This window comes from Rhinoderma darwinii, chromosome 10 (assembly GCF_050947455.1).
Source record: "Rhinoderma darwinii isolate aRhiDar2 chromosome 10, aRhiDar2.hap1, whole genome shotgun sequence".
Lineage (NCBI taxonomy): Eukaryota > Metazoa > Chordata > Amphibia > Anura > Rhinodermatidae > Rhinoderma > Rhinoderma darwinii.
The window spans coordinates 70442274-70467303 of NC_134696.1; the positions used below are offsets into that span (position 1 = coordinate 70442274).

At 42.2% G+C, this 25030-nt stretch overlaps 1 protein-coding gene across 1 annotated transcript in view; it reads right to left on the reverse strand.

The window, feature by feature from the left end:
• The window catches only part of LOC142661484 (NXPE family member 1-like), a 310202-nt gene that overhangs the window by 238731 nt on the left and 46441 nt on the right, over positions 1 to 25030 (reverse strand). Inside the window, exon 2 of the mRNA XM_075838885.1 lies at positions 6260 to 6357. Within this exon, the coding sequence (XP_075695000.1) occupies positions 6260 to 6352 (93 nt within the window). The 5' untranslated portion in view covers positions 6353 to 6357. The remainder of the gene's footprint in view (positions 1 to 6259; positions 6358 to 25030) is intronic.

Genomic DNA, 25030 nt, shown 5'->3' on the forward strand with positions numbered 1-25030 from the left:
GTTATATGCCCCCCGTAGATCGAACTTAGAAAACCATTGGGCTCCCTGAACCTGATTAAAAAGATCCGGAATCAAAGGAAGTGGGTACTGGTTCCTTACGGTGACCTTATTCAGGTTACGATAATCAATGCACGGCCTAAGACCACCATCCTTCTTCCCCACGAAGAAGAAGCCAGCACCTACAGGAGAAGTCGAGGGGCGAATGAAACCCTTGGCCAGGCATTCTTGGATATACACCCTCATCGCTTCACGTTCAGGACATGAAAGATTAAATATCCTACCCTTAGGAAGCTTGGCACCAGGCACCAAATCGATAGCGCAATCGTAATCTCTATGGGGGGGCAACACCTCGGAGGCCTCCTTAGAAAACACATCGGCGAAGTCCTGAACAAACTCAGGAAGCGTGTTTACCTCCTCCCGGGGAGAAATAGAGTTAACAGAAAGACATGACATAAGACATTCATTACCCCATTTGGTGAGATCCCCAGTATTCCAATCAAATGTGGGATTATGCAATTGCAACCAGGGAAGGCCTAAAACCAGATCAGACGATAATCCCTGCATCACCAGTACAGAGCACTGCTCCAAATGCATGGAGCCAACCAGGAGTTCAAAAACAGGAGTATGCTGAGTAAAATAACCATTAGCAAGGGGGGTTGAGTCGATTCCTACTACAGGGATAGGATAAGGTAAATCAATACAAGGCATCTTTAGAGACATAGCAAATTCCACAGACATGATATTAGCAGATGAGCCAGAATCCACGAAAGCACTGCCCGTGGCAGACCGGCCAGCAAACGAGACCTGAAAGGGAAGCAAAATTTTATTGCGTTTCACATTAACGGGAAATACCTGTGCGCCCAAGTGACCTCCCCGATGATCACTTAGGCGCGGAAGTTTTCCGGCTTCTTATTCTTGCGCCTGGGACAGGTGTTCAGTAGATGCTTGTCGTCCCCACAGTAGAAGCAGAGACCATTCATTCTGCGAAACTCCCTACGTTGTCGAGGGGACATGGAGGCCCCGAGTTGCATAGGTACCTCCGAGTCCTCCGTGGAGGGGCGAGGAGACGGGACCTCGGGGGGGATCGCAGAAAAGTCAGAGGGGAGCACACTGAAGCGTTCTAGCTGACGTTCCCTGAGACGTCGGTCAAGTCGTACTGCTAGGGCCATAACCTGGTCAAGGGAGTCAGGCGAGGGGTAGCTAACCAGCAGATCCTTCAGGGCGTCAGATAATCCTAACCTAAACTGGCACCTTAGGGCCGGATCGTTCCACTGAGAAGCTACGCACCACTTCCTAAAATCAGAACAGTATTCCTCAACCGGTCTCCTACCCTGACGTAAGGTCACCAGCTGACTCTCGGCTAAAGCAGTCCTGTCAGTCTCGTCGTAAATGACTCCGAGGGCAGAGAAAAAACGATCAACAGAGGAAAGTTCAGGGGCGTCAGGAGCCAAGGAGAAGGCCCACTCTTGGGGCCCTTCCTGGAGTCGGGATATGATGATACCCACCCGCTGGTTCTCGGAACCTGAGGAGTGGGGCTTTAGGCGGAAATACAGTCTGCAACTCTCCCGGAAGGAGAGAAACGTCTTACGGTCCCCTGAAAACCGGTCAGGTAACTTGAGGTCGGGTTCTAGAGGTGAGGTGAGGGGTACTACTAAAGCAGCGTCACCCTGATTGACCCTTTGGGCCAGGACCTGGACCTGTAGGGAGAGGCCCTGCATCTGCTGGGTCAGGGTCTCAAGGGGGTCCATGACAGCGTCAGCGTAGGAGAAATGGTAGACTAGGTAAGGGCTTGTAATTATGTAATGGCAGGAAGGAGGTGAAGGGAAAGTGAGCCCTAATCTACCCACCGCCCTGTCCCTGCCTACTTGCAACGACCCGCCCTAGGCGACGAGGTACAACTGGGCGGCGGTCCCTACGCTGGCTAAGTGCACAGGAAGACAAACAGGGAACACGCAAGGGAAGGGGCAGTAGCCACGGAACGCCACGAGGAAACGGGGCGGCGAACGAACAGTCAGGACCAGGACGAAGTGAGTACACCCGAGCGGGCACGGAGACAGAAGCAAGCCAGGGGCAAAGCAAAGCAGGTCAAGCAGAACTGCAGCAAGGCAGAAGCACGGCAGAAGCAGGCTGGAGCAAAGCAGCAGTGGGGCCAGGAATCCAAAAGAATTACAAGCACTGAGGGAGAGCACAGGGCAGGTAATAAAGGGCAGGGGGCGGAGCTAACTCCGACAGACCAGGCCGCGATAGGCTCTCCCACTCCTGAGCCTGCCACCCTGGTTGGTGGGAGATGGTGTCAGTCGAACAGGTCTGGCCTCAGGTGTGGATTGATTAATCCCAGGAGTATAGCTAGATGAAGTACCTGGCAGATCCCTAACAGCTCTCTCCTTGAATATTTAATCACAACAATGGTACCCCAACCGCAGGAAAAAAAAATTAAATTCCTGTTTAAAATCAGAAAACAGTTCCTCCTTTATTCCTCCAGAATACTAAGGTCCCTTTGGACTTCCAAAGTCCTGAGTGTCAGCTATCTCCATAGAATAACCAGATGTTTTAAGGCACGATGACAAATCAGACTCCCCCAACTGCATCCTCAATAACGATAATACTGGAAGCATGAATAATAAGGAAAACAGAATTAGGCAAAAAAGCCCTCCTAATCCCTACATCCTTTTTTGTACTGGTTGCTTCATCAATCCCGGCATGGGCCCCTCTGTCAGTGCTGGCAGTGGAATGTCCGATAATATCAGACAGGCACCTGTAGCCCGTAAAACAGGAACCTGTATGTCCATGACAAATGTGTCATTCATGACACTGCCCCGGATACCTCCACTAGCTCCTCTTGGTCAGTTGTGGAAACTGACCCCTACCCAAAGCAACTCTCACCTCTACAGCAGTTCTCCAGCAGTTTACCCGATATTCCCTAGGCACCCAGCAATCTGTTCTCATTGACCTTGTTCACAGTCACTGCTGGTCCGTGCTCTCTCACAGCCGGACCACCACTTCCTCCAACTTCTTTCCAGGAACCCCGCAGTCTTTCACTGCCGGCCCCCTGCGATTTAGGTCAGTGCACCATGCAGTCCTGCTTTCTCACAGCTGGTCCAACACTGCGCCTCCTTCTCTCCAGGCACCCCACAGACTCTCTCAGCTGTTCACATGCACTGTCGGTCCGTGCACCATGTGGTCTGGCTCTCTCACAGCCAGACCAACACCACCTGGAGCACATGTACCTGGAGATCTGGCTCTCTCACAGCCAGAACGCCGCTTCCTCCTACCCCTTTGCTGGAGCGCTGGTTCACCGAGACATCCCCCAAGAACTCCTCACGACTCCTCTCCCCTCCACTCGGTCTGTATTTAGGGGTCTGGTCTTGGGTGTTTATTTAGGGGGTTTGGTCAAGGGTCTGTATTTAGGGGGCTTATTCTGGGGTCTGTAAATGTTAAGGGGGTCTGGCAGGGTCGCACCTACTATGAGGCGAGTTGATCCTCTGGCCTCAAGCGGCACCCTGCAGAGTCTCAGAGGGGGCGGCATTACAAAGCTGCTGGCCGACGTTTCCACCACTTATTAGCAGCTGCAAGATGTGCTGCCTCCTTAAGAGAACATCTCTCCTGTGCCACCTTAATAACCCCCCTCCCCCGACTTCCCCCGTGCTCTCCACACTTCTGTCGCTATTATAATGTAATCCTGCTCAGTGTCGGGACGGAGAAGGCGGCGAGCAGCGTCTCTGCACTGCACTGCTGCCGGCAGTCTCCCTGCATAGCGAGAGAAGATCCATATAGGTAGCTACCTGCACAAAGGGTAAATGTAATGTGTAGTGTGAACTGTATGTTTGTAGTGTGTAATGTGTGTACTGTATGTGTAGCGTATGCGTATATATATATATATTTATGTATGTATATATATATGTATGTATATATATATATATATATATATATATACATATGTATATATATATATATATATATATATATACATACACACACACATACGAGTATGTAATGTATGTACGTACGTACTGTACGTGCTTATTTGTGTAATGTGTGTGTGTGTGTGTGTGTATATATATATATATATTTATATATATTTGTGTATGTATAGTTATGTTTCTTGTTAGTTTGCATTTTAAAAATTAAAAAAATGTCATTTTATTTTTGTTTCTATCTGTTCGTCCGATTTGTGTTATAAAGTGTGTGTTTTCTGGACTGTGTCGTTTACAGTGTTTTGGTATTCCTCCTTTGTTTGTTTACATTTTATTTTCCCACACCTACGTCATCAATGTTTATTTTGCCAAGCTCCTCATTGGCTGTCAACTTTAGCTTTTCTCTCATTGGTTGCTGCTCTGCTAGCATTTCTAATTAGATGTTTCCTGTTCTTGTTAGTGGTTACCTGGATTTTGGAACATTGCCAGCACCTGGTTCACTAAAATGGATTACGGGGATGGATTTTTTGGATTTAACCCTGTGAACTCCTAATACTTTTTGGATACATACTTGTAAAGGATTTGCCAGACACAGCTTCTGTGTCGATGCCCGTGGTTGATCAGTCTGCATCTGCTCCTAGGTCTGATAGAGTGACTCGATCTGCTACCACTCAGGCTGGTAGGCTGAGCAGTGGGAGAACCTATCACAGCCTGGCCAGACGGTTCTAGCTCCCGCCCTCGGTCTATTTATACCTTCATTTCCTGCTCTTCCTTTGCCTGTGATTCTATCTTATTTCCTGGCTCTGCTGTCCCAGCTATTACTATTGACCTCTGCTTCATTTTGACCCTGGCTTTACTGACTACGCTCCTGCTCTGCGTTTGGTACCTCGTACACTCCTGGTTTGACTCGGCTCGTTCACTACTCTTGTTGCTCACAGTGTTGCCGTGGGCAACTGCCCCATTTCCCTTAGCTTCTGTGTACCCTTGTCTGTTTGTCTGTCATGCACGTATTAAGCGTAGGGACCGTCGCCCAGTTGTACGCCGTCGCCTAGGACGGGTCGTGCAAGTAGGCAGGGACTGAGTGGCGGGTAGATTAGGGCTCACCTGTCTGTCTACCTACCCCGACATTACAATACTAGTTTCTTTCTCCGGTTACCTTTTCTTGGATATATTTTTGGAGATTGACTACTAGTGAGGTAGAGGAACGCTCTCATCGTTGGGACGACACGGATTAATTCAGTTTAAGAATGTTCTTCCCACATAGATAAGTATTTTGATTATTTCATTTTTTTAAACATTTTTTGATAGTTTTATAATAATTCAAAAAAATTGGATTCAACAATAAAAAACAGACTAATTAGATCAGAGAGAAATAATTGAAAAAAGGCCTCTAAATTTAAAAGAGATTGACAAGATTTTGCTACTAACAGTACAGAGAGCATAGTAGGGGATGAGAGAGAACAAAATAGGAAAACACAACCTGATACTATTATTCAAAATAAAAACCCACATCATAATAGAAGTAATCGGAATTCTCTACATCATACCAATAAAAGCTAGAAGATTTTTTATTATTATTAATAATAATAATAATAATAATAATAATATATGTAGGGGCAATACAAATTAAACAACTAAAGAGAATTACATTAGATCATTTAATGCAGATACCAATACAATCGGTATACAACCAATAAGCGCTGACTCAATCAATAATGGGATTCCCACCACGCCTCTGATTTACACTTTAGAACCCTTATATGCAAATATAATTTCTACAACTAAGGATTCATGGATTCCACAAAAACTCAATTTACCGCTCCTGATCCCACTGACTGACACTACATTGACAGTGAGTAATCAGTCAAATTCCCTAAATTCCTTTGACAACACATTTTCCACTACCCATGATTCCTCAGGAGGCGTCAATACAACTATCCGCCGGGTAGGGACACCATTTCAACACAAATTTATCGAAGAAACAATGACTACTTCACCCCTAATTTTCAATCTGAATTCAGTTGATAAATCCGCCACCAGTAAATACACTCCCACAAGAGTGTCGCCCGACCCCTCACCAAGTAGTACTCTATCCAATATATATTTTATAGAGTTTCCCCCGGCACCGAATATCAGCCCCTAAAGTCAAAACCATATTCCTCACAAAAATCTGTAGAACAGATAATGTTATTAGCAGCATAGAAGCTGAAGGCAAAATGTTTATTAATGCAATTATCTTCCTTCTTTACAAATGTAACCACCACAATTATTTTATACTATATTGCTAATGTAAGCAACAGCAAAAACATGTACTTTACAAATAGTCTTATATGTTTATATATTACCTTTTTTAAGCTTTGATAATAAATGACGCTGACCAGGAGACAGAATGCAGCTAGTGATATCAGTAAGCCTTTATACGACAGGAGGGAGTTCATTCTGCCTGCAAAGAAACAATACAAAGTATATGTAAACCTAGCTAGTACAATATATTTATTATTTGTATACATCCATATTTATTTCTATCTCTTACTCTAGCTATATATGAATATATATATGTCTCATATCTATCTTTCTCTGTCTATCTCATAACTATCTCTCTAACCCTATCTCTGACTATCTACCTCTCTATCTATATATACACTTTTTTTGTTTAATTCAAACCCCACTGTGGCCACTTTTTACACACAAGAAGGCTCCACCTGCTGGAAGACCTAAAATATCAAGAAACAACTATTTGACTGAGTGTATAAATACAGTACATATGTTGACAATTATAAAACCCTTGAGGACAGTTGACTTATGTAAAAGATACAAATATACTGTGACAAATTTAAAAGGGATAACAGTCACCTTTTTCTCGTTTTTTAAGCTAAATTTTACCGCCAGCTCTCGGCAACTGAGATAGGGCAAAGTGTGCTCCGTCGTATGCAAATCTACTCCTGGGCCGGTGAGAAGACCAACATGTTTAATGAGGATTTATAAATTTTTTTACACACCATATAAGTTTTGGGGTGAATACATTATTATTATAGATATGAAAGGATATTCCCAACTTAGACATTTATGGCATATTCATATTGGGGCAACGCAGCAGACAGTAATCATAGGTAATTAATTTATGATTGTAAGTTGTTAGTTACTTCAAGAGTGTGTTCATTGAGATTCATATTTATATTAGGTACCTATCAGCACATGCTGAGCCTTATTTGAACCATGTACAATTGCAATTTCAATTTTATGTGTACCTATGCTAATTCTATCTTTATGCTAGTCACATATTAATTGATTTGCGGATGCCAGCTTGTGTTTTCCGATTTTGATCCATCAACTGTTATGGTGTTTGAATACTTTTTAATTGAAAATTAAATCATGTTTCTTTTATGGGAAAATGCTTGGAAATTTTCTATATATCCACATAAATGTCTCATAGATGCAGGTCCCAGCTCTGAGACCTTTACCTATATCGAGAAAGGTGGTCCCTGGCCCCCGTTCTGCACATGCGTGCCGACTCTATTTATTCTATTCTATGGGAGTTACGGAAACAGCTGAACAAGTGCTGCTCGGCTTTTTCCGTATCTCCTATAGAACAAAAATGTTTCGCTACTAGTCCCCACCTGGAATCTGCAGCCACCAGCCAAAACGAAGGTCGGATGACCTCCATTCTCGATATAGGTGTGGATATTAGAGCTGGGATATTAGAGCTGGGATATCTATCAGACATTTATGGCATTTCTTGATAATATGCCATAAATGTCTAAGTTGGAAAACCCCTTTATTTGGAAGGGTCCTTTTTTTTTTTTTTTAACCATTTTGATGATCTATTACATTTAAATTCTTTGGGCTTATATTTCACTTCTAAAATTCACAAACATACTATACATTTTTGGTACTTGGCAGTCTGTATAGCTGAGACAAATTCAGACAAACATTTAGAGAAAATCTACGTACACAAAAAACCCCCTAGTCTGGGACAGCTACAACCCACCCAGTTTAAAAGGAGTCATCCTGTAGGACAGTATTTAACCCCTTCCCCGTGCTTGCATTCTGGGCCCTAATGACAAAGCAATTTTTTTAGTTTTTCCATCATCACATTCGAAGAGCTATATCTTTTTTATTTTCATGTGGACATGGCTGTATGAGGACTTTTTTTTGCGGGATGAGTTGTATTTTTCAATTGCACCATTTTGGGGTATGTAGAATTTTTTTATTAACGTTTTTTTGGTTTGGATATAAAAAAAACTGCAATTTAGCCATTGTTCTATGTGTTTTACATTTACGCCGATTACTGTGTGGTGTAAATAACATGCTGCCTTTATTCTATGGGTCGGTACGATTACAGCGATACCAAATATGCATAGTTTTTATTATGTTTTACTACTTTTGCAGAATAAAAACACTTTTGAACTAAAATAATTTTATTTTGCATCGCCGCTTTCCAAGAGCCATAACTTTTTTATTTTTCCGTCAATGTTGCCATATGAGGGCTTGTTTTTTTGCGGGACTTCATTGCTACCATTTTGGGGTACATGGGACTTATTGGCTAACCTTTTATTATTATTTTTTGTGGGGGGAATGGAAAAAATTGCAATTTTGCTGTTGTTTTTTTGCATTTTTTTACGGGGTTCACCTTGCAGTTTAAATAATATGCTATCTTTATTTTTTGGGTCATTACGATTGCAGGAATACCATATATGTGTAGTTTTTATTTTATTTTTACACTTTTACTAAATCCATTTTTTTATGGTAAAATATGGTTTAATGTGTACCTTATTAATTTTTATTTCACATTACATATTTTTTCAGTCTCACTAGGAGACTTCACTATGCGATCTTTAGATCGTAGATATAATGCTTTAGTGTACTTCGCATACCAGAGCATTATTGCCTGTCAGTATAAAACTGACAGGCATCTATTAGGACGTGCCTCTGGCACATCCTAATAGGTATTTAGCCAGGGCAGACCTGGCGGCCTTTATTAGGCCCCCGGCTGCCATGGTACCCCATCGGATGCCCGCAATTGCATTTGCGGGCCGCCGATGGGTGACAGAGGGTGCTCACTCCCTCTGTAAACAACTCAAATGCAGCGGTCACGAATTACTGCGGCATTACAGGGTTTAAACGTCTGCGATCGAAGTAAACTTCGATCGCTACCGTTGGAGCAGGAGCCCGGCTTTCATCAGACAACAGAGCCCCGGCTCCAGTCTGCATGGGAGACCCGCGCAGGACGTTGATTAGGCCGCCGTGAAAAAAGCCCATTAATGACCGCCTTGAAAGGGCGTATCAGTGTAACACCAAGGGTCAGAGCAGCAAAAGCTGGCATGAAAAGATATAACGGAACAGGTTTGCATGTTACAGAAAGATGTCTTGGTGCACAATTTTTTGAAACCAGAAAAACAAAGAGCACCCTAAGCTGGCTGCCCAAAAAACCCACTGGTAGCTATAAGTCTGGGGAATACTGTAGTTGTTTGTTTGTTTGTTTGTTTGTTTGTTTGTTTGTTTGTATCTCCCCTAAAAAGTTATTTGAATCCCAAAAATAATAGAGAGAACAATATTGAGGAATTCATAAATTGTAAAACAAAGTAGGTCATATATGTAATGCAATGTCCCTGCCTATTATTGTATATTGGAAAAACTATTCAACAGTTGAGAAAGAGAATCTCTCAACATCTAAGTGCTATCCATACTGGGAAAGATACACCGTTGACTAGACACGTTAGATTTGTACAAAACAATTATTCAAAGATACTGAGGTTTGGGAAATACAACAAGTAAAATTAGGACCAAGAAGAAGTGATTTAGATAAATTGTTGCTACAATTATTTGAGGCTAAATGGATGTACAGATTGTTTAAATCTCCAGAGCTTAGAGTATCCAAAGGTTTTACCTTTACATTTATTTAAGAAATACAGATCCTGCTTTGTAGAAAAACAAGATTGTATATTATTTAATTTTTTTAATTCTGCCAATTTGAGGTACATGATATTTAACATAAAGGCAATTGCATTAATTATTCTAGTTGTATTGAACCCTCTGGCCCTGGAACAAACCCCGTCTGTTCCAGTGATATAAGTTTAGGGATTAGACCCTGTAAGCATTGAGCAAGAAGTTTTGTCCACCACTTAGTATCTGCATCTAATAGGGAGATTGGTCTATAATTGGCACACCTTGTCGGGTCCTTACCCTCTTTAGGTATTAGAGTAGTGAATGCTTCCAGCATTTGTCTGGGGAGGTTCTGTCCTAGTAGGAGGGAATTACAGAGGGAGAGAAAATGTGGAGCCAGAACATCAGAAAACTTTTTATAATATATAATCGGTAACCCATCAGGTCCCGGGCTCTTGCCAATTGGAATAGATGAAAGTACTTTAGTTAACTCTCCTAGTGTGAAAGGCCTGAGCAAAGCTTCTCTATCCGTCTCAGACAATCTGGGAAGTTGTACTAAATCCAGAAAGGCCGAAACTAGATCGTTTTTATCCGATATGCTCAACACAGGCTGGGAATCTCCCAAGTTGTACAGGGAAGTATAGAACCTGTGGAACTCTGAGGCGATGTCAGAGGGGTCTGAGACCACTCTGCCATCATCTAGAGTCATGCTAGAAATATGTGATTTCTCTTTGTGCTTTTTAACAATTGCTGACATCACCTTAGACCCTTTATCCCCATGGGCATAATGTTTATATCTGCACCTCTGTAAGGTATATCTGCTTTTATATTTAATAGGTTTTTCAATTTGTTCCGCAGGCAAAGAAGGTCAGTTTGTATGTCCACTAACCTAGATCTCTTACTTACACATTCTAGCCTTCTTGAGCCTCGCTCCCAGTGAAATTAGATCCCCCACTTATATACGATTGATGTGCCTCCCACACAATTGGTACTGGGACCTCACCATTACAATTGAAGGTAAAGAATTCTGTCAGACATTGATGTAAGAGGTCGACATTCCCTTGTTCCCCCAGTAGCGTCTCGTTCAGAGCCCAAGTCCCACTTGTTAGAAAAGTTTTATTTTAAATTTATGCTTATGTGATGGAGAGCAAAGAATTGAATATGTTATCAAGTGTGAGGGTGGTGGGCAGTCTCCATTTTCTATTCTTTATATGATGTGTGTAATTTTGTGCAACGGCCATCTTGTCTGGAGTTCCCATCTTGTTTCTTTTATAATGAATAAGAAAGACATTGTTCTTTTATGACAGGTTTTCATGTTATTGAAGTTACTTATCTTTGACCTTGGTTCTCATACGAAGCTTGCAGAGAAAACACAGGGAGTGAGAAGGGAGGAGGGCTTGTGGGAGTGCCTCCCGCATCTTACATAAATAGTTTTGCCAAGACGGATAAGGCCACCGGCAAACCTGATGTGTGAAGAATTATAATGATGTATCCTCGAATATATTGTGTGTCTGTAATTGGCTGAATAAGATATACGTTTATCCCATGTATAAAAACCATGATACGCAAGATATCAGCAGACAGAGGCTGAAAGATGACAATCTGATGTTGCTCTGTCTCCTCGTTAATGAGAATAAAAGGCCGCAATATTTCAATTTATTCAGATGACTCCTTGAATCTCATTGATAGATTATAAATTCTTCCAACACACTCCTTAGAGGCAGATGGAAAGAGTAATACTAATCAGGGCATGGTCCGAGACTGTCATGACTCTAATATCCGCTGCCTGAACCCTAAGTGAGTATCTATCTGTAATATAAAAGCGGTCTATTCTGTGATAGGTGTTATGTACTGGGGAATAGAAAGAGTAGTCCCTAACATTGGGGTGCAGATTCCTCCAAGGGACAGTGAGATTATAGGTCGTTAACATTTTCCCAATACTCCTCCTGACTTTCTGTGACAATGAGGGAGAATGGGATGTCGTATCTAAAATGGGGTCAAGGACACAATTCATATTCTGCCAATTCCTATACTTGTGCCTCTGGACACTGAGGAATGTGTGCTGTGGAACCAATGGGGGTAAACAGTGTGTGAAAGAGCAGGCGTGTCAAAAATTTGTCTCTTGTAAAAACAAGATATCTGCTCGGTCCTTGCGTAATACTGAGAAGATTTGACTTTTTTTTTTGTGGGGTAATTAAGCCTCTAGCTGTAATGACGGGGTAGGGAGACAGACAGGTGAGCCCTAATCTACCTGCCACTCAGTCCCTGCCTACTTGCATGACCCGTCCTAGGCGACGGCGTACAACTGGGCGACGGTCCCTGCGCTCAATACGTGCACGACAGACAAACAGACAAGGGTACACAGAAGCTAAGAGAAATGGGGCAGTTGCCTACGGCAACACCGTGAGAAACAAGAGTAGTGAATGAGCCGAGTCAAACCAGGAGTGTACAAGGTACCAAGCGCAGAGCAGAAGCGTAGTCAGTAAAGTCAGGGTCAATATGAAGCAGAGAGTGGATGGACGCTTGCTGAAGAGCTCCTGAAAATTCACCTCTGTAAACCGCATTTTCACCGATGGTGACTGTCTAAGTTATGGTCAGGATGCACAAAGACAGGAGCAGGGAGGCTTCAGGCTCACCTAAAGCTCACGGACCCCAAGGAGACCTCGCTAAGCTCTGGAAAACTAGGTCAGTAACCTCTTCCTCGACTTCAGCTAAGATGGCGCCAGCTCCCCGTGCTGTATCTGAGGAGGACTCAGACCGGAGTGAAGAGGAGGACGATAGGAGAGAACTGGGAGCTGCAGGTGGTGCCCCGATTACCCGATCGTTTCTTAAGAAAGCCTTGAATCAAGCCATGACCCCCCTTATTAAGGAGATAGCAGATATGCGAGCTGAGATTAAACACATTGGTAATAGAGTTGAAAACCTGGAAGTGGCACAGAGCATGACGCTGCATTACTCTAAGGCTCTGGGGGATAAGACAGCATTGCATCAGCAATATTTAAATAATGCTTTTCTTCTTCTGGAAGATCAAGAGAACAGGAGTCGCCGTAAGAACATACGTTTTAAAGGTGTACCTGAATCTTGTGCCCCTGACTTTCTGAGACAAATGGCGGAATCGGTTTTCACAGGTCTATTAGGGGAAGATCGGACCTCTCGAGTGATCATAGAACGGGTCCATAGAGCATTACGCTCGAAATCAAAACAAGGTGAACCTCCACTGGAGGTGATCTGCGGGTTGCTCAGTTATGTCGATACAGCTGCAATCCTGGCATCAGCGAGAGACAAGCCTCCAATTGTGTATGAGGGATCTACTGTTAAGCTCTTTCAGGATCTGGCAGCTTCTACGCTTATGAAAAGGAGAAAAATGAAACCTCCGTTGGACCTGCTGCAGTTTAAAGGAATGTCTTATCGCTGGTTGTTCCCGTTTGTCTTAGCTGTTTCAAAAGATGGGAGACAAATTACCATACGAGCACCTTCAGATCTCGCACGAGCCTGGGAGAGGCTACAATTGGATCCGATTGAGGTCCCTTCTTGGATGCCTCTGGAAGATATTGACTCATTACCACCGTTGCCTGACCCCGAGAACTGGCATCATGTCGCTGGCAAAGGTAAATCGCCTAGAGCCAAAAGAGGGTCGAGCTTATTGCATCTGCCATGATAGGCTCCGCTCTGTAGAGGCGCCACTTTTTCCTTAAAGAAGAAGTTTATGTACTTCTTTGTGTTGTCTTTGACCTCCTCTGGCAAGAGCATTTAGACCTGTAATGTTAATATAGGCTATGTTATTTAATAAGCTCTTGCTTATAAAGTTTTCAGTTATTGCATGATTATTCTTGTACATGGTCTAGGAGGGCCCTTTGTGTTACTCTTCGTGGCAGGGAGGGGGCACAGGGGTCTTTACTCTGTTTTCTGCAATAATCTGAACTCAGTCACCAAAATACTTTTGCGTTAATCTCTCTCTGGTGAAAATGTTGGATTGTGTTTACACTGTGAATTGTGTTCCGATTAGGACTTTTTCTTCCTCCCTCCCCTATCATTCTCTCCTTTTTAATCTTACCACTCCAGGTTGGTTGCAGGATTGAATGTATTTTGGAGATGTCCCCCCTCGTATTTACCATGGGGAACTTCTTATGTAGATATTATACTTACCTTGTCATTTTTATTATTTGTATTTTTGTCTTATTTTCTTTTTTACATGATACATCAGGAATAATGATTTTTCCTAGGATATATTTTATACATGGCACCTAATCAAACCTTGACATCACTAAAGATTTCTTCCTTTAATGTGAATGGTTTGAATAACCCCTCTTTAAACGCTGCCAGATCATCTCTCTGCTTGGTAGGGAAAAATCAGATGTGGTCTTCTTTCAGGAGACACATTTCTGGGTAGGCCATATCCCTTATCTCTCTCGCTCTCAATATTCGATGTGGTTCCATTGCTTCACTCCAAGGCCAGCATCAAAGGGGGTTAGTATTGCCATTCATAAAAATCTTCCTTTCCAGCATTTAGATACTGTCATAGATGCGGACGGCAGATATGCCTTTGTTAAGGCTAGGATTGCAAATACTCTGGTTACATTGGGCAATTTGTACGCACCTAATAAAGGGCAGGCAGGATGGTTATGTTCCACATTACAAGCTTTATCACTTTTTCAAGAAGGAATATTGATAGTAGGAGGAGATCTCAACGTAACTCTAGATCCGCTCTTAGATTCTTCTTCTAAGAAGTCAGCATTATCTTATAGAGCCCTTTCCCATATTAAAAAATCTCTCTCCGACTTTCATTTAGTGGATTATTGGAGGACACAAAACCCAGATGTCCGAGATTTCTCATTTTATTCCTCTGTGCACTCCTCCTGGCAGAGGTTAGATTATATTTTTATACAAGAAAATTTCCTCCCGTTTGCTACCTGGGCCCCCATTGGCCAAGATACACTATCAGATCATGCCCCTGTTGCCCTAGAATGCCAACTTACCTCTATGCCGTGCCGTGAATTTACATGGAGATTAAATGAAACTTTAATTGATGACGATAAGAGATTATCAGATATTTCCTCTAGATTACAAATGTTTTTCACAGAAAATATCACGCCGGATGTATCTTGACCATATGTTTGGGAGGCACATAAGGTGGTGATAAGAGGTGAGCTGATATCTTGGGATCACGTCTGAAAAGATTGAGAATGAGAGAGATTTCTTCCCTCTTAAAGCAGATCTCGGTGTTGGAGCATATACACAAGGCCACTATGGCTCGAGAGACTCAAGGGGAACTTTCCACATTGAGGAATAAATTAAAAGATGTCCTTAATATTAGCTCTGCTAAAACTTACATGCGCTGCCATCAACGTTTTTATATGCACGGAAATAAAGGTAGTAAATTAATGACGTCTCTACTTAAAAAACAGTTTACTAAATCCTTTATATCCCAGATTACAACTCCTTCAGGTACAAATGTCACATCCACACCTGACATTGCGGAAGCTTTTAGAACATATTGTTCTTCTCTGTACAATCTAACCAGTGATACCCCCTCTCACCCGTCTTCTGACACTTCTGAATTGGTAGACAATTTTCTTTCCATGATGACTTTACCACAACTTAGTCCCGAGTAAAAATAAACCCTTGTCCAGCCCATTACTTCGTCTGAAATTTTGGCCACTGTCAAATCTATTCCTAATGGTAAAAGTCCTGGTCCTGATGGGTTCCCTATAATCTATTATAAAAAGTTACTGGATCCCCTCCTTCCTCATCTAGTCACTCTCTTTAATGGATTGTTGAGGGGGGGATTTTCTCCCTTCACAGGCTTTATCAGCTCATATCACCATTCTCCCGAAAGAAGGAAAAGATTTGTCCCTATGTAGTAGTTATAGGCCGATTTCATTATTAAACACAGATATTAAGCTTTGGGCCAAGGTATTGGCGAGACGGATGGGTACTATTCTTCCATATATTATCCATCGAGAGCAAACAGGATTTGTGGGGGGTCGTGAGGGGAGGGACAACTCTGTTAAACTTCTACACATAAACAGACACGCTTGCATGAAAAAGGTACCATTGGTACTTCTTAGCACTAATGCTGAAAAAGCGTTTGACAGGGTTAGCTGGTCATATATGGTAAAAACCTTAGAGCATTTTGGATTTCCGCTCAGTTTGTGGAAGCAGTGCTGTCGCTTTACTTGGACCCTACAGCAAGGGTGAGGGTGAATGGTTCTCTATCATCTATGTTTGGGATCTCTAATGGGACAAGACAAGGGTGTCCCCTATCACCCTCCCTCTTTATAATAGTTATGGAAACGTTAATTCAAAGCATAAGGGAGACACCGCAAATTTGTGGCATCACTATAGGGCTGTGTTTGCAGACGATTTGTTAGTCCTGACTTCGAACCCCCTTCAGGCCTTTCCAATTCTTATTTCTATATTCAAAGAATTTGGCCAGATGTCAAATTTTAAAATAAATTATTCAAAATCTGAAGTATTAAATATTTCCCTGGACCATACCTCGGCAGATATTCTAAAGCGTACTTCACAGTTCAAATGGGCTGAACATAAAATTAAGTATTTAGGGGTTTGGCTGGCAAAAGATACAAAAGGCCTATTTGCTTATAATTGCACTCCCCTGTTGAACTCTTTGAAATCCCTACTTAAGACCTATGACACACTTATGCTCTCGTGGATGGGACGTAAAAATGTTTTGAAAACTTATATCATGCCCACGATATTATATTTGATGAATATGGTACCCATCAAATTGCCTTTATCTTACTTTACAGCCATTCGGCGTATGTTCTCTCAATATCTATGGGCGTATAAGAAACCTAGAATTGCGCATCATACACTAATTACACCTAAAGAGTTGGGAGGGATAGGTTTGCCAGATGTTTACATTTATTATATTGCTCTTCACCTGGGTAGGTGGCTGGACCTGGTTAGATCTCCTCCCAGGACGTTAGCAATTGAACTCGAACTGGCTCTGTTAGGTGCTGACCGCCTGCATATGTTGTGGACGGAATCACCGAACAGCGATTCGTTAGGAAAAAATTCAAATATTACTTGGAATACTATTATGGTGTGGCGTAAAACTAATGCCCAACTCCATTTGTCACCCTTTCCATCCCCCATAGCACCTGCTACGATAATTCCTTATGTTTTGGAAGGTTCGTTTAAAGACTCTTTCAATGTTTGGAAGGATCTATGGTCCACTCCGTGGACAAAATTATTAGTGGATCCAAAGTTGCCAGTTGCGCATGAATGGAGTGAGTTTCTGGGGGGAGACGGCTAGGCACAGCCCAACTATCTTATCTCTCAGTGACTTGTATGACTTTTCTTTCCAAAGTCCCTTCTTCAAGGGATATTTAGTGGTTTGAAACCTATGTTATGTTACCAAAACCTATTCTGAAACCACTATCTTCTTTGTATAATAAAATAATATCTCTTCAACATCCTGTAGTGCCATTATATCTGAGACAGTGGGAAGCAGAGTTAGACACCACCTTCTCAGATGCAGATCTTAAAGCTTTAGGGAAAAACGCACATGGTTTCTGTCGTTGCATTAAAATGCAAGAGAGCTCTTTTAAACTAATTGCTAGATGGTATAGGACCCTGAAATATTATATAGATTAAATCTGACAGAAAATGATCTATGCTGGAGATGTCACGCAAATACAGGTTCCTTGTCTCATATTTGGTGGACGTGTACCAAAATCCGAAAGTTCTGGTCAGAAATAGAAGGGTGTCTGAGGGACATTGGATTGGTTTCTTCCCCATTATCAATTACAGAGGTGTTGTTATCTTTGCCTTCTCAAACATATGTCCTAGGGGGAGCTGCACTGGCGGATTCACTTGTTCAGAAGGATCTTGGTGTACTTGTAAATCATGAACTAAATAACAGCATGCAGTGTCAATCAGCTGCTTCAAAGGCCAGCAGGATATTGTCGTGTATTAAAAGAGGCATGGACTCGCGGGACAGGGATGTAATATTGCCACTTTACAAAGCATTAGTGAGGCCTCATCTAGAATATGCACTTCAGTTCTGGGCTCCAGTTCATAGAAAGGATGCCCTGGAGTTGGAAAAAATACAAAGCAGAGCAACAAAGCTAATTAGGGGCATGGAGAATTTAAGTTATGAGGAAAGATTAAAAGAATTAAACCTATTTAGCCTTGAAAAAAGACGACTAAGGGGGGACATGATTAATTTATATAAATATATTAATGGCACATACAAAAAATATGGTGAAATCCTGTTCCATGTAAAACCCCCTCAAAAAACAAGGGGGCACTCCCTCCGTCTGGAGAAAAAAAGGTTCAACCTGCAGAGGCGACAAGCCTTCTTTACTGTGAGAACTGTGAATCTATGGAATAGCCTACCGCAGGAGCTGGTCACAGCAGGGACAGTAGATGGCTTTAAAAAAGGGTTAGATAATTTCCTAGAACAAAAAAATATTAGCTCCTATGTGTAGAAATTGTTTTCCTTCCCTTTTCCCGTCCCTTGGTTGAACTTGATGGACATGTGTCTTTTTTCAGCCGTACTAATTATGTAACTATGTAACTATATTGCCCCTCTAAAACTAATTTGGTAACATATTTGGTGAGCGTCGCACGAGCTTTAATTCCTCTCCATTGGCTAGATGGTAAACCCCCGGGATTACAAGAATGGCTGGATAAGGACCAAGATGTATATAGATTGGAAGAAATCTCTAGTTGGCATACACATACACATTCTTTATTTTTCAATATATGGGCTCCTTGGCGCATTTGGAAGCAATCACAAGATGAAAATAATATAAGGGAGGCTTTTCCCAGTTAATCTGTTCCCTCTACTTAGGGCCCAACACAGGTTATCTATCATCTCTTGGGCTTCTTGTTTACCTGAACTATCTTTCAGTGGTGTGAATCTCAAACTTTATAAAATTAATTAGGGAGCAGAGGGTCCTCAGTATCAATATAATATATAATATATATATTTCTCGGCAATTATTCAACTCTTTGGATGGGGTTTCTTCTTCTGCATAGGGGTATTCAGGGCTTACCTAAGTTGATGATTTGACATCTAGTATCTGAATGAATATATATTTATGTACTTATTATATATGACGTATCATGAATTGTTTTATGAAATGTTTTATTGTTTTATTTTTACTTATACTTTTATTTTCATTTATTTTTATTTATATATTTTTTATTTCCATTTTTTTATTTTATTTTATTTTATTCCTAATGCTTATTTCTATGTCTATGTTGTTGTTATCAATTCGCTGTACTGGATAGGTCCTCCGATAAAGTAGACTTGTACATGTAATAATATCTTTTGAAAAATAAATAAATAAAGAATAAAAAAAAATATATATATGAAGCAGAGGTCAATAGTAATAGCTGGAACAGCAGAGCCAGGAAACAAGAGAGAATCACAGGCAACGACAAGAAGCAAATGAAGGTATAAATAGACTGAGGGCGGGAGCTAGAACCGTCTGGCCAGGCTGTGATAGGTTCTCCCACTCCTCAGCCTACCAGCCTGAGTGGTAGCAGATTGAGTCACACTATCAGACCTAGGAGCAGATGCAGACCGATTAACAACGGGCGGCGACACAGAAGCTGTGTCTGGCAGATCCTTTACAATAGCATTGAGGGATATAATTTTAACCGTCGACATGTGCGTCAAATAAATACAGAATCATTAACAGAGGCATAGATCTGCAAAGCACACATATATATGAGACACTCCGTTTAGATGGAGATGTACGTATAAGACAGACACATAACATAATTAGAATCAAATTCCAAAAAAAAATTAAAGACAGGGCAGGAACAATCATGTTCTGGTCACCGTAGGTTGAATAGCCACCAACTAGTACATCTGCTAGGAGCATCCTCGAGATGGTGGAGAGAAGGGAGGAGGGGAGATCCCTGGAAAAATTGTAACAACAGAGGTAATGGAACATTCCTGAGGGAAAGTGCATGTGAACAAATGAACGCATGAACCAAATATGTGGGACAAAAGCACCCTGAGTTTTTGGCCAGCACACTCAGGAAAGAAAATATACACTTTAGAACAACAGTATATCATCAGGTAATAGAAAAATCAGAAGATGACATTACAAATGTAACCTACTACATACTGTCAACAAAGCTTACATACTAGAGCAACATAGCGGGATTGAGGCCCACCCGGAAATCACAAAAAAGAACCCGAGAGAGGAGTTAAAAACCGGGTCATAACATTTGGAAACAAAATATATGAAAATCTACCCTTGAGAATAGCCTATTAAAATGCCACAACAGCCGGGGCCTGTGAAAACAAAAATGCAACCACAGCAGGACAGACAAAATCTCAAGAGTGACATTGTAACTATAACAGACTTATTCCTGTTAATAGCATTTGCCTATAAATCTTCATAGTCTAATCTTGTAACTTAAGTAACCCTGTGTTAGTAGAAAAATAAATGTTATTAAAAGTAGCATGCGGTAACATGACAATATTATTCTTATATTAAGACGTCACAAGAGCAGATAGTCCCTTCCTCTGAAAGAATTGAGAACATATCTAGCTAAAATCTTACTGGGCTAACAGATTTTCAATGACTCCTCTACTAAGTAGCAAGTGGAAACCAGCGAACATGTCCAGACTTTAAACCAAAGGCGGCCAAAAAAAACAACAAGAGATTAATGGAAGTTCAAATAAGTCACCGGCAGGCTACAATCCACAGTTTTACGTTTAGGTGATTTCCCTTTAGTGTATACTCGCCAGTCTTCCTGTGAGGGTAGAACAGGGAAGGACACGTGCGGTTGGATCGGGAGCCAAGAGGTGATCTCCTTGGGCGGTATGCCAGTCTGCTCCATATCTGTGTCAGGTCGTCTGGATGTTTTATGGTGATCTGTTTGCCATCACAGAGGGCTGATAAACCGAACGGAAAGAGCCAGCAAAAAGGAATCTTCTTCACCTTTAGCTTATCTGTAAGTGGTCTCAACAGCCAACGTTTTACAAGCGTGCTGGCTGCAATGTCCTGAAAAAAACAAAATCTGGGCACCTTCAAAGGCGACCGAAGAGCGTTCTCTAGCTCTCTGCAGTATTACCGCAGTATTAACATAACTTAGTAGACCACAGATAACATTTCTTGGTAGGTCTGTAGTCGCCGGTTAGGGGCGCAATGCTCTATGCCTTTTCCGTGCACTCTCCCCTCCCAAAAGATCTGAGAAAAGAGAAATGGCAGCAGCTGGCAGAGCTTCCTGGGCAAAACTTTCCGGGAGGCCCCGTAGTCTTATATTCCTCCTGCGACTGCGGTTTTCTTGATCTTCTATCATGAGAAAAGCATAGTTAAGATGTTCTCGTTGTGCTAGCAAATTTGTTTGTATGGCATCACTATGTACACAATAGCAGATTGCGTGGTTTCCAGTGTTTCCACCCTACTCCCGACATGCTTCATTTCAGCTTTAATATCAGACAGTTCCTTAAGAACCGGAGAGAGAGGGCCCGAGCTAGGCACTTTTGAAGGAAAACTTTTGATAATTGGCAGGTATCAGATGAAGCGGCTGTATCCGATGCTACGCTTTCATTATCAGTCAGCTCCTTGATCTCGCCCTTTTGCATCATCTGAAAGATATTTCCCCTTGCTGAGTATTGAGGGGTCAGATTGTTTCCGGAGGAATTTGTCAAGATCTTGCTGCCTTTTATACTTCTTCGGTGTGATCAAAAGTCCCTTATTTTTTTCCATAACTGGTTTAACCATTGTTAATAGAGAAATGGCATACAAAGTGTTTGAAAATGCAAACCAGTCAGGGTGAAATCTACATATCACTCCATATTATATCAGAAAGTCACACAGCTGAACGGTGCAGTATATGTATGTGACAACCAGTAGCAATAGCGTCAGGATCTCTGGTACAATGACTAAAAAGAAAAATTAGAGCTGGGCTCTTGCAGCCTTGAGTCTCCTTATGGTGGGGGAGGGGAAGGCAGTATTGTGCTAAGCCTGGCCTTATGCTGACAAGTCCCTCAGCAATTAAGCCCTTCCCAATATAAGTCAATTGCAGCAAAAAATGACCAGAAATGCTGAGGGGTAAATAGAGGGCTGATGTGTGGCACTTGCTGAGAAGCGCTGGAACGCTGGCCGTGTCATCCACGCAAGATGGCTGCTTGAACACGTGGAACACCTCTGCCTCCACTAGACAGTTGCTTTAATCCTCCCTGACCCCTGGTACCTTTATCCCCACAGCGGAGCATTCCAGGATCTAGGGCAGGTGTCGCCACACAGCCGGTGAGAATCCTTCTCACTGCATCGCTGACAAAAGCCGCAGGCGCTAAGCACAGAAATCGAGGCCGCGGCTTCTCTCTTTACCAGGCCTCAAGTCTCAGCGGCCGAAAAATGGCGTGAGCGACCTCCAGAACAGGTCTATCAGCTCCCACAGTGTTCCACCAGGGTCTGGGATTAGTCAGGATGGTCCCAGTGCCTCAAAATCCTGCGGATGGGCTAGGATTCCGTTATAATCTATGGAGCCCCTCTCTCGCACGTCCGGCTCATGCAGCGTCCAAGCCACGCCCTCTCTAATTTACATTTGAACAAAAATTTAGGTGAAAGGTAAAGCCTGTGAGTTATCATCAATAGAAAAAAACAATGGGCCTGGTTCAAGGAGACCAACTTTCAGGATATAGACATTCTCTTCAATCATCCTTAGTCATCTTTCCCAGGTTGCTTTCCCAATTAGTTTTTCTATTAAAAAAGTGTTGATTGTGTTTAAACCCCTTTAAATCTTTATATATCGTAGAAAAAAGACCTTTCCTATTCCGTTACCTTAAAAGTAAATAAAGAATTTAGTTTTGTGTACATACTCTAGTTCTATCTTCCATTTTATCAACAATCTCAAAGATTTGGGCATAAAATAAAAAAATCGGTGTGCCTCAGAACTTGGTCCCTAATAAGCTCCTTAAAACTATTTAATCTTACCCTTAAAAAATAAATCTCTTATGTGATATTTAAGTGTATCCAAAATGTGTGGTTTAAAGTTGAAAGATAGTAGTTAGCCCATAGTGGGGCAATATCTAAGAAATTAATTATAACCTCAATTTTTTTAGTTGTGTACCAAAGTTTGTGCTGCGCCCTGTAAACACTCATACTTTTTTGAGACAACATAAAACATTAGTCCTGACTCCAAGAGGCCATGAACATCTTTAATCTTTCCCACGCCCAAAGTTTTAAGCATGTCTGTTTCTTGTGTTTTCCTCCCAAACCACAAGATGCTGACGATGAAATGTGTAATAGTACAGTCGAAAGTCCGAAACGGAGAAACCACCTTCTTGTGTATCAAAAGTAAGTGTATTTAGCGCAATTCTAACCCGTTCAGCATTCCATGTAAGCTCGTTCAATAGGCATTCCAAAGTTTTAAACATTTTCTGTGGAATCCAGACTGGCACATTAGACAAAAAATGAAGAATTTTTGGTAGGAGCAAATTTTTCAGCAAGGCGATTTTTGATGCCTAATTTAATGGGAGTTTATTCCATACTCTAATCCTGCATCTCAGGTCCCCTAGCATTGGTTTTATATTTAAAGGGACAGTGTCATGATTATTATTTTTTAAATTAATTTATGTATTTCTATTTAATAAGTATTATATTGACTTTATTTAATTTTTCACACACAAAGTTTTTTTTATTAACACTTTCTTAGTTTACTGGGGGCTGCTATGTTTTATTTCATCTGTGTATGTGTCTCTTAACGACACATACACAGATGGAATACGGCAGCACAGTGCATAGGACACAATGAACGTGAGCCGTTCATTGAATCTGCTATCTGGCAATGTACTGCGCAGCTGCAGTTCAGAGTCACACAGCAGAGAAGCTGGTTTGTAGGGAGATAGCAGGCACCATTATGAAGACCGGCTGCACTGCAGGTAAGGTGTGTGTCTCTGCCTGTCCCTCTCTCTCTCACAGACCCCCGCTCTCGTGACCCCCCTCGGCAGCCCCCCCCGGTGCCTCCCCCCACACCTGCTGTAACTGTGTGTGTGTCTGTATGTAGCAGAGCTGAGTGTGTGTGTGTGTGTGTGTGTGTGTGTGTGTGTGTGTGTGGGTTTGTGTAGCAGTGCTGAGTGTGTGTGTGCAGCAGAGCTGAGTGTGTGTCTGTATGTAGCAGTGCTGAGTGTGTGTATGTGTGTGTGTCTGTGTGTAGCAGTGCTGAGTGTGTGTGTGCGTGTGTGCAGCAGAGCTAAATGTGTGTCTGTATGTAGCAGAGCTGAGTGTGTGTCTGTATGTAGAAGTGCTGAGTGTGTGTGTCTGTGTGCAGCAGTGCTGAGTGTGTGTGTGTGTGTGTGTGTGTGTGTGTGTGTGTGTCTTTGTGTAGCAATGCTGAGTGTGTGTGCACAGCAGAGCTGAGTGTGTGTCTGTATGTAGCAGAGCTGAGTGTGTGTCTGTATGTAGCAGCGCTGAGTGTGTCTGTCTAGTAGTGCTGAGTGTGTGTCTGTGTGTGCAGCAGAGCTGTGTGTGTGTGTGTGTGTGTGCAGCAGAGCTGAGTGTGTGTATGTGTGTGCAGCACACACACACACACACACACACACACAAATCCCCCTAAACATGCAAAATCAAGCGTAATCAAGCATTATTTGATGTGGTTTTTGGCACGTAAAATGCACACAAAAAAACATGTCAAATACACGCCGTATGAACCTGTCAACTGAAAAGTCATTCACTTCAGTTTCATCATTCTAAGGGTATGTTCACACGCAGTATTTTCAGCCATTTTTCAGGCCGTAAATGTCCCAAAAACCGGCTGAAAAATCAGAAGCAGAATGCCTACAAACATCTGCCCATTGGTTTCAAAGGAAAATACGACGTTCTGTTACGACGGGGCGTTTTTTACGCGGCCGTTTTCCAAAAACTACACGTAATAAGACGCCCGCCAAAAAGAAGAGCATATCACTTCTTGGGACGTTTTTGGAGCCGTTTTTCATTGAATCTATAGAAAAACAGCTCCAAAAAACGGCCGTAAAAAAACACCGCCCAAAACGCGAGTTTGATTAAAAAATGGCTTAAAATCAGGAGCTGTTTTCCCTTTGTTTAGTAAGCGTGTGAACATAACCTTAGCCTTTTGGTGTGTCCTATAGCTTCTGCCAGCGACCATTTGTACAATCACACCCAAAATGGCAGCCGGACTCTGCTTAGCAATTTGAAGACACCTTTTCCTGGCTTGTAGGAGGGGGGGTGAGATTCCCTCCCATATTTACAGAAGCTGTGAGTCAGGTTGCTTTG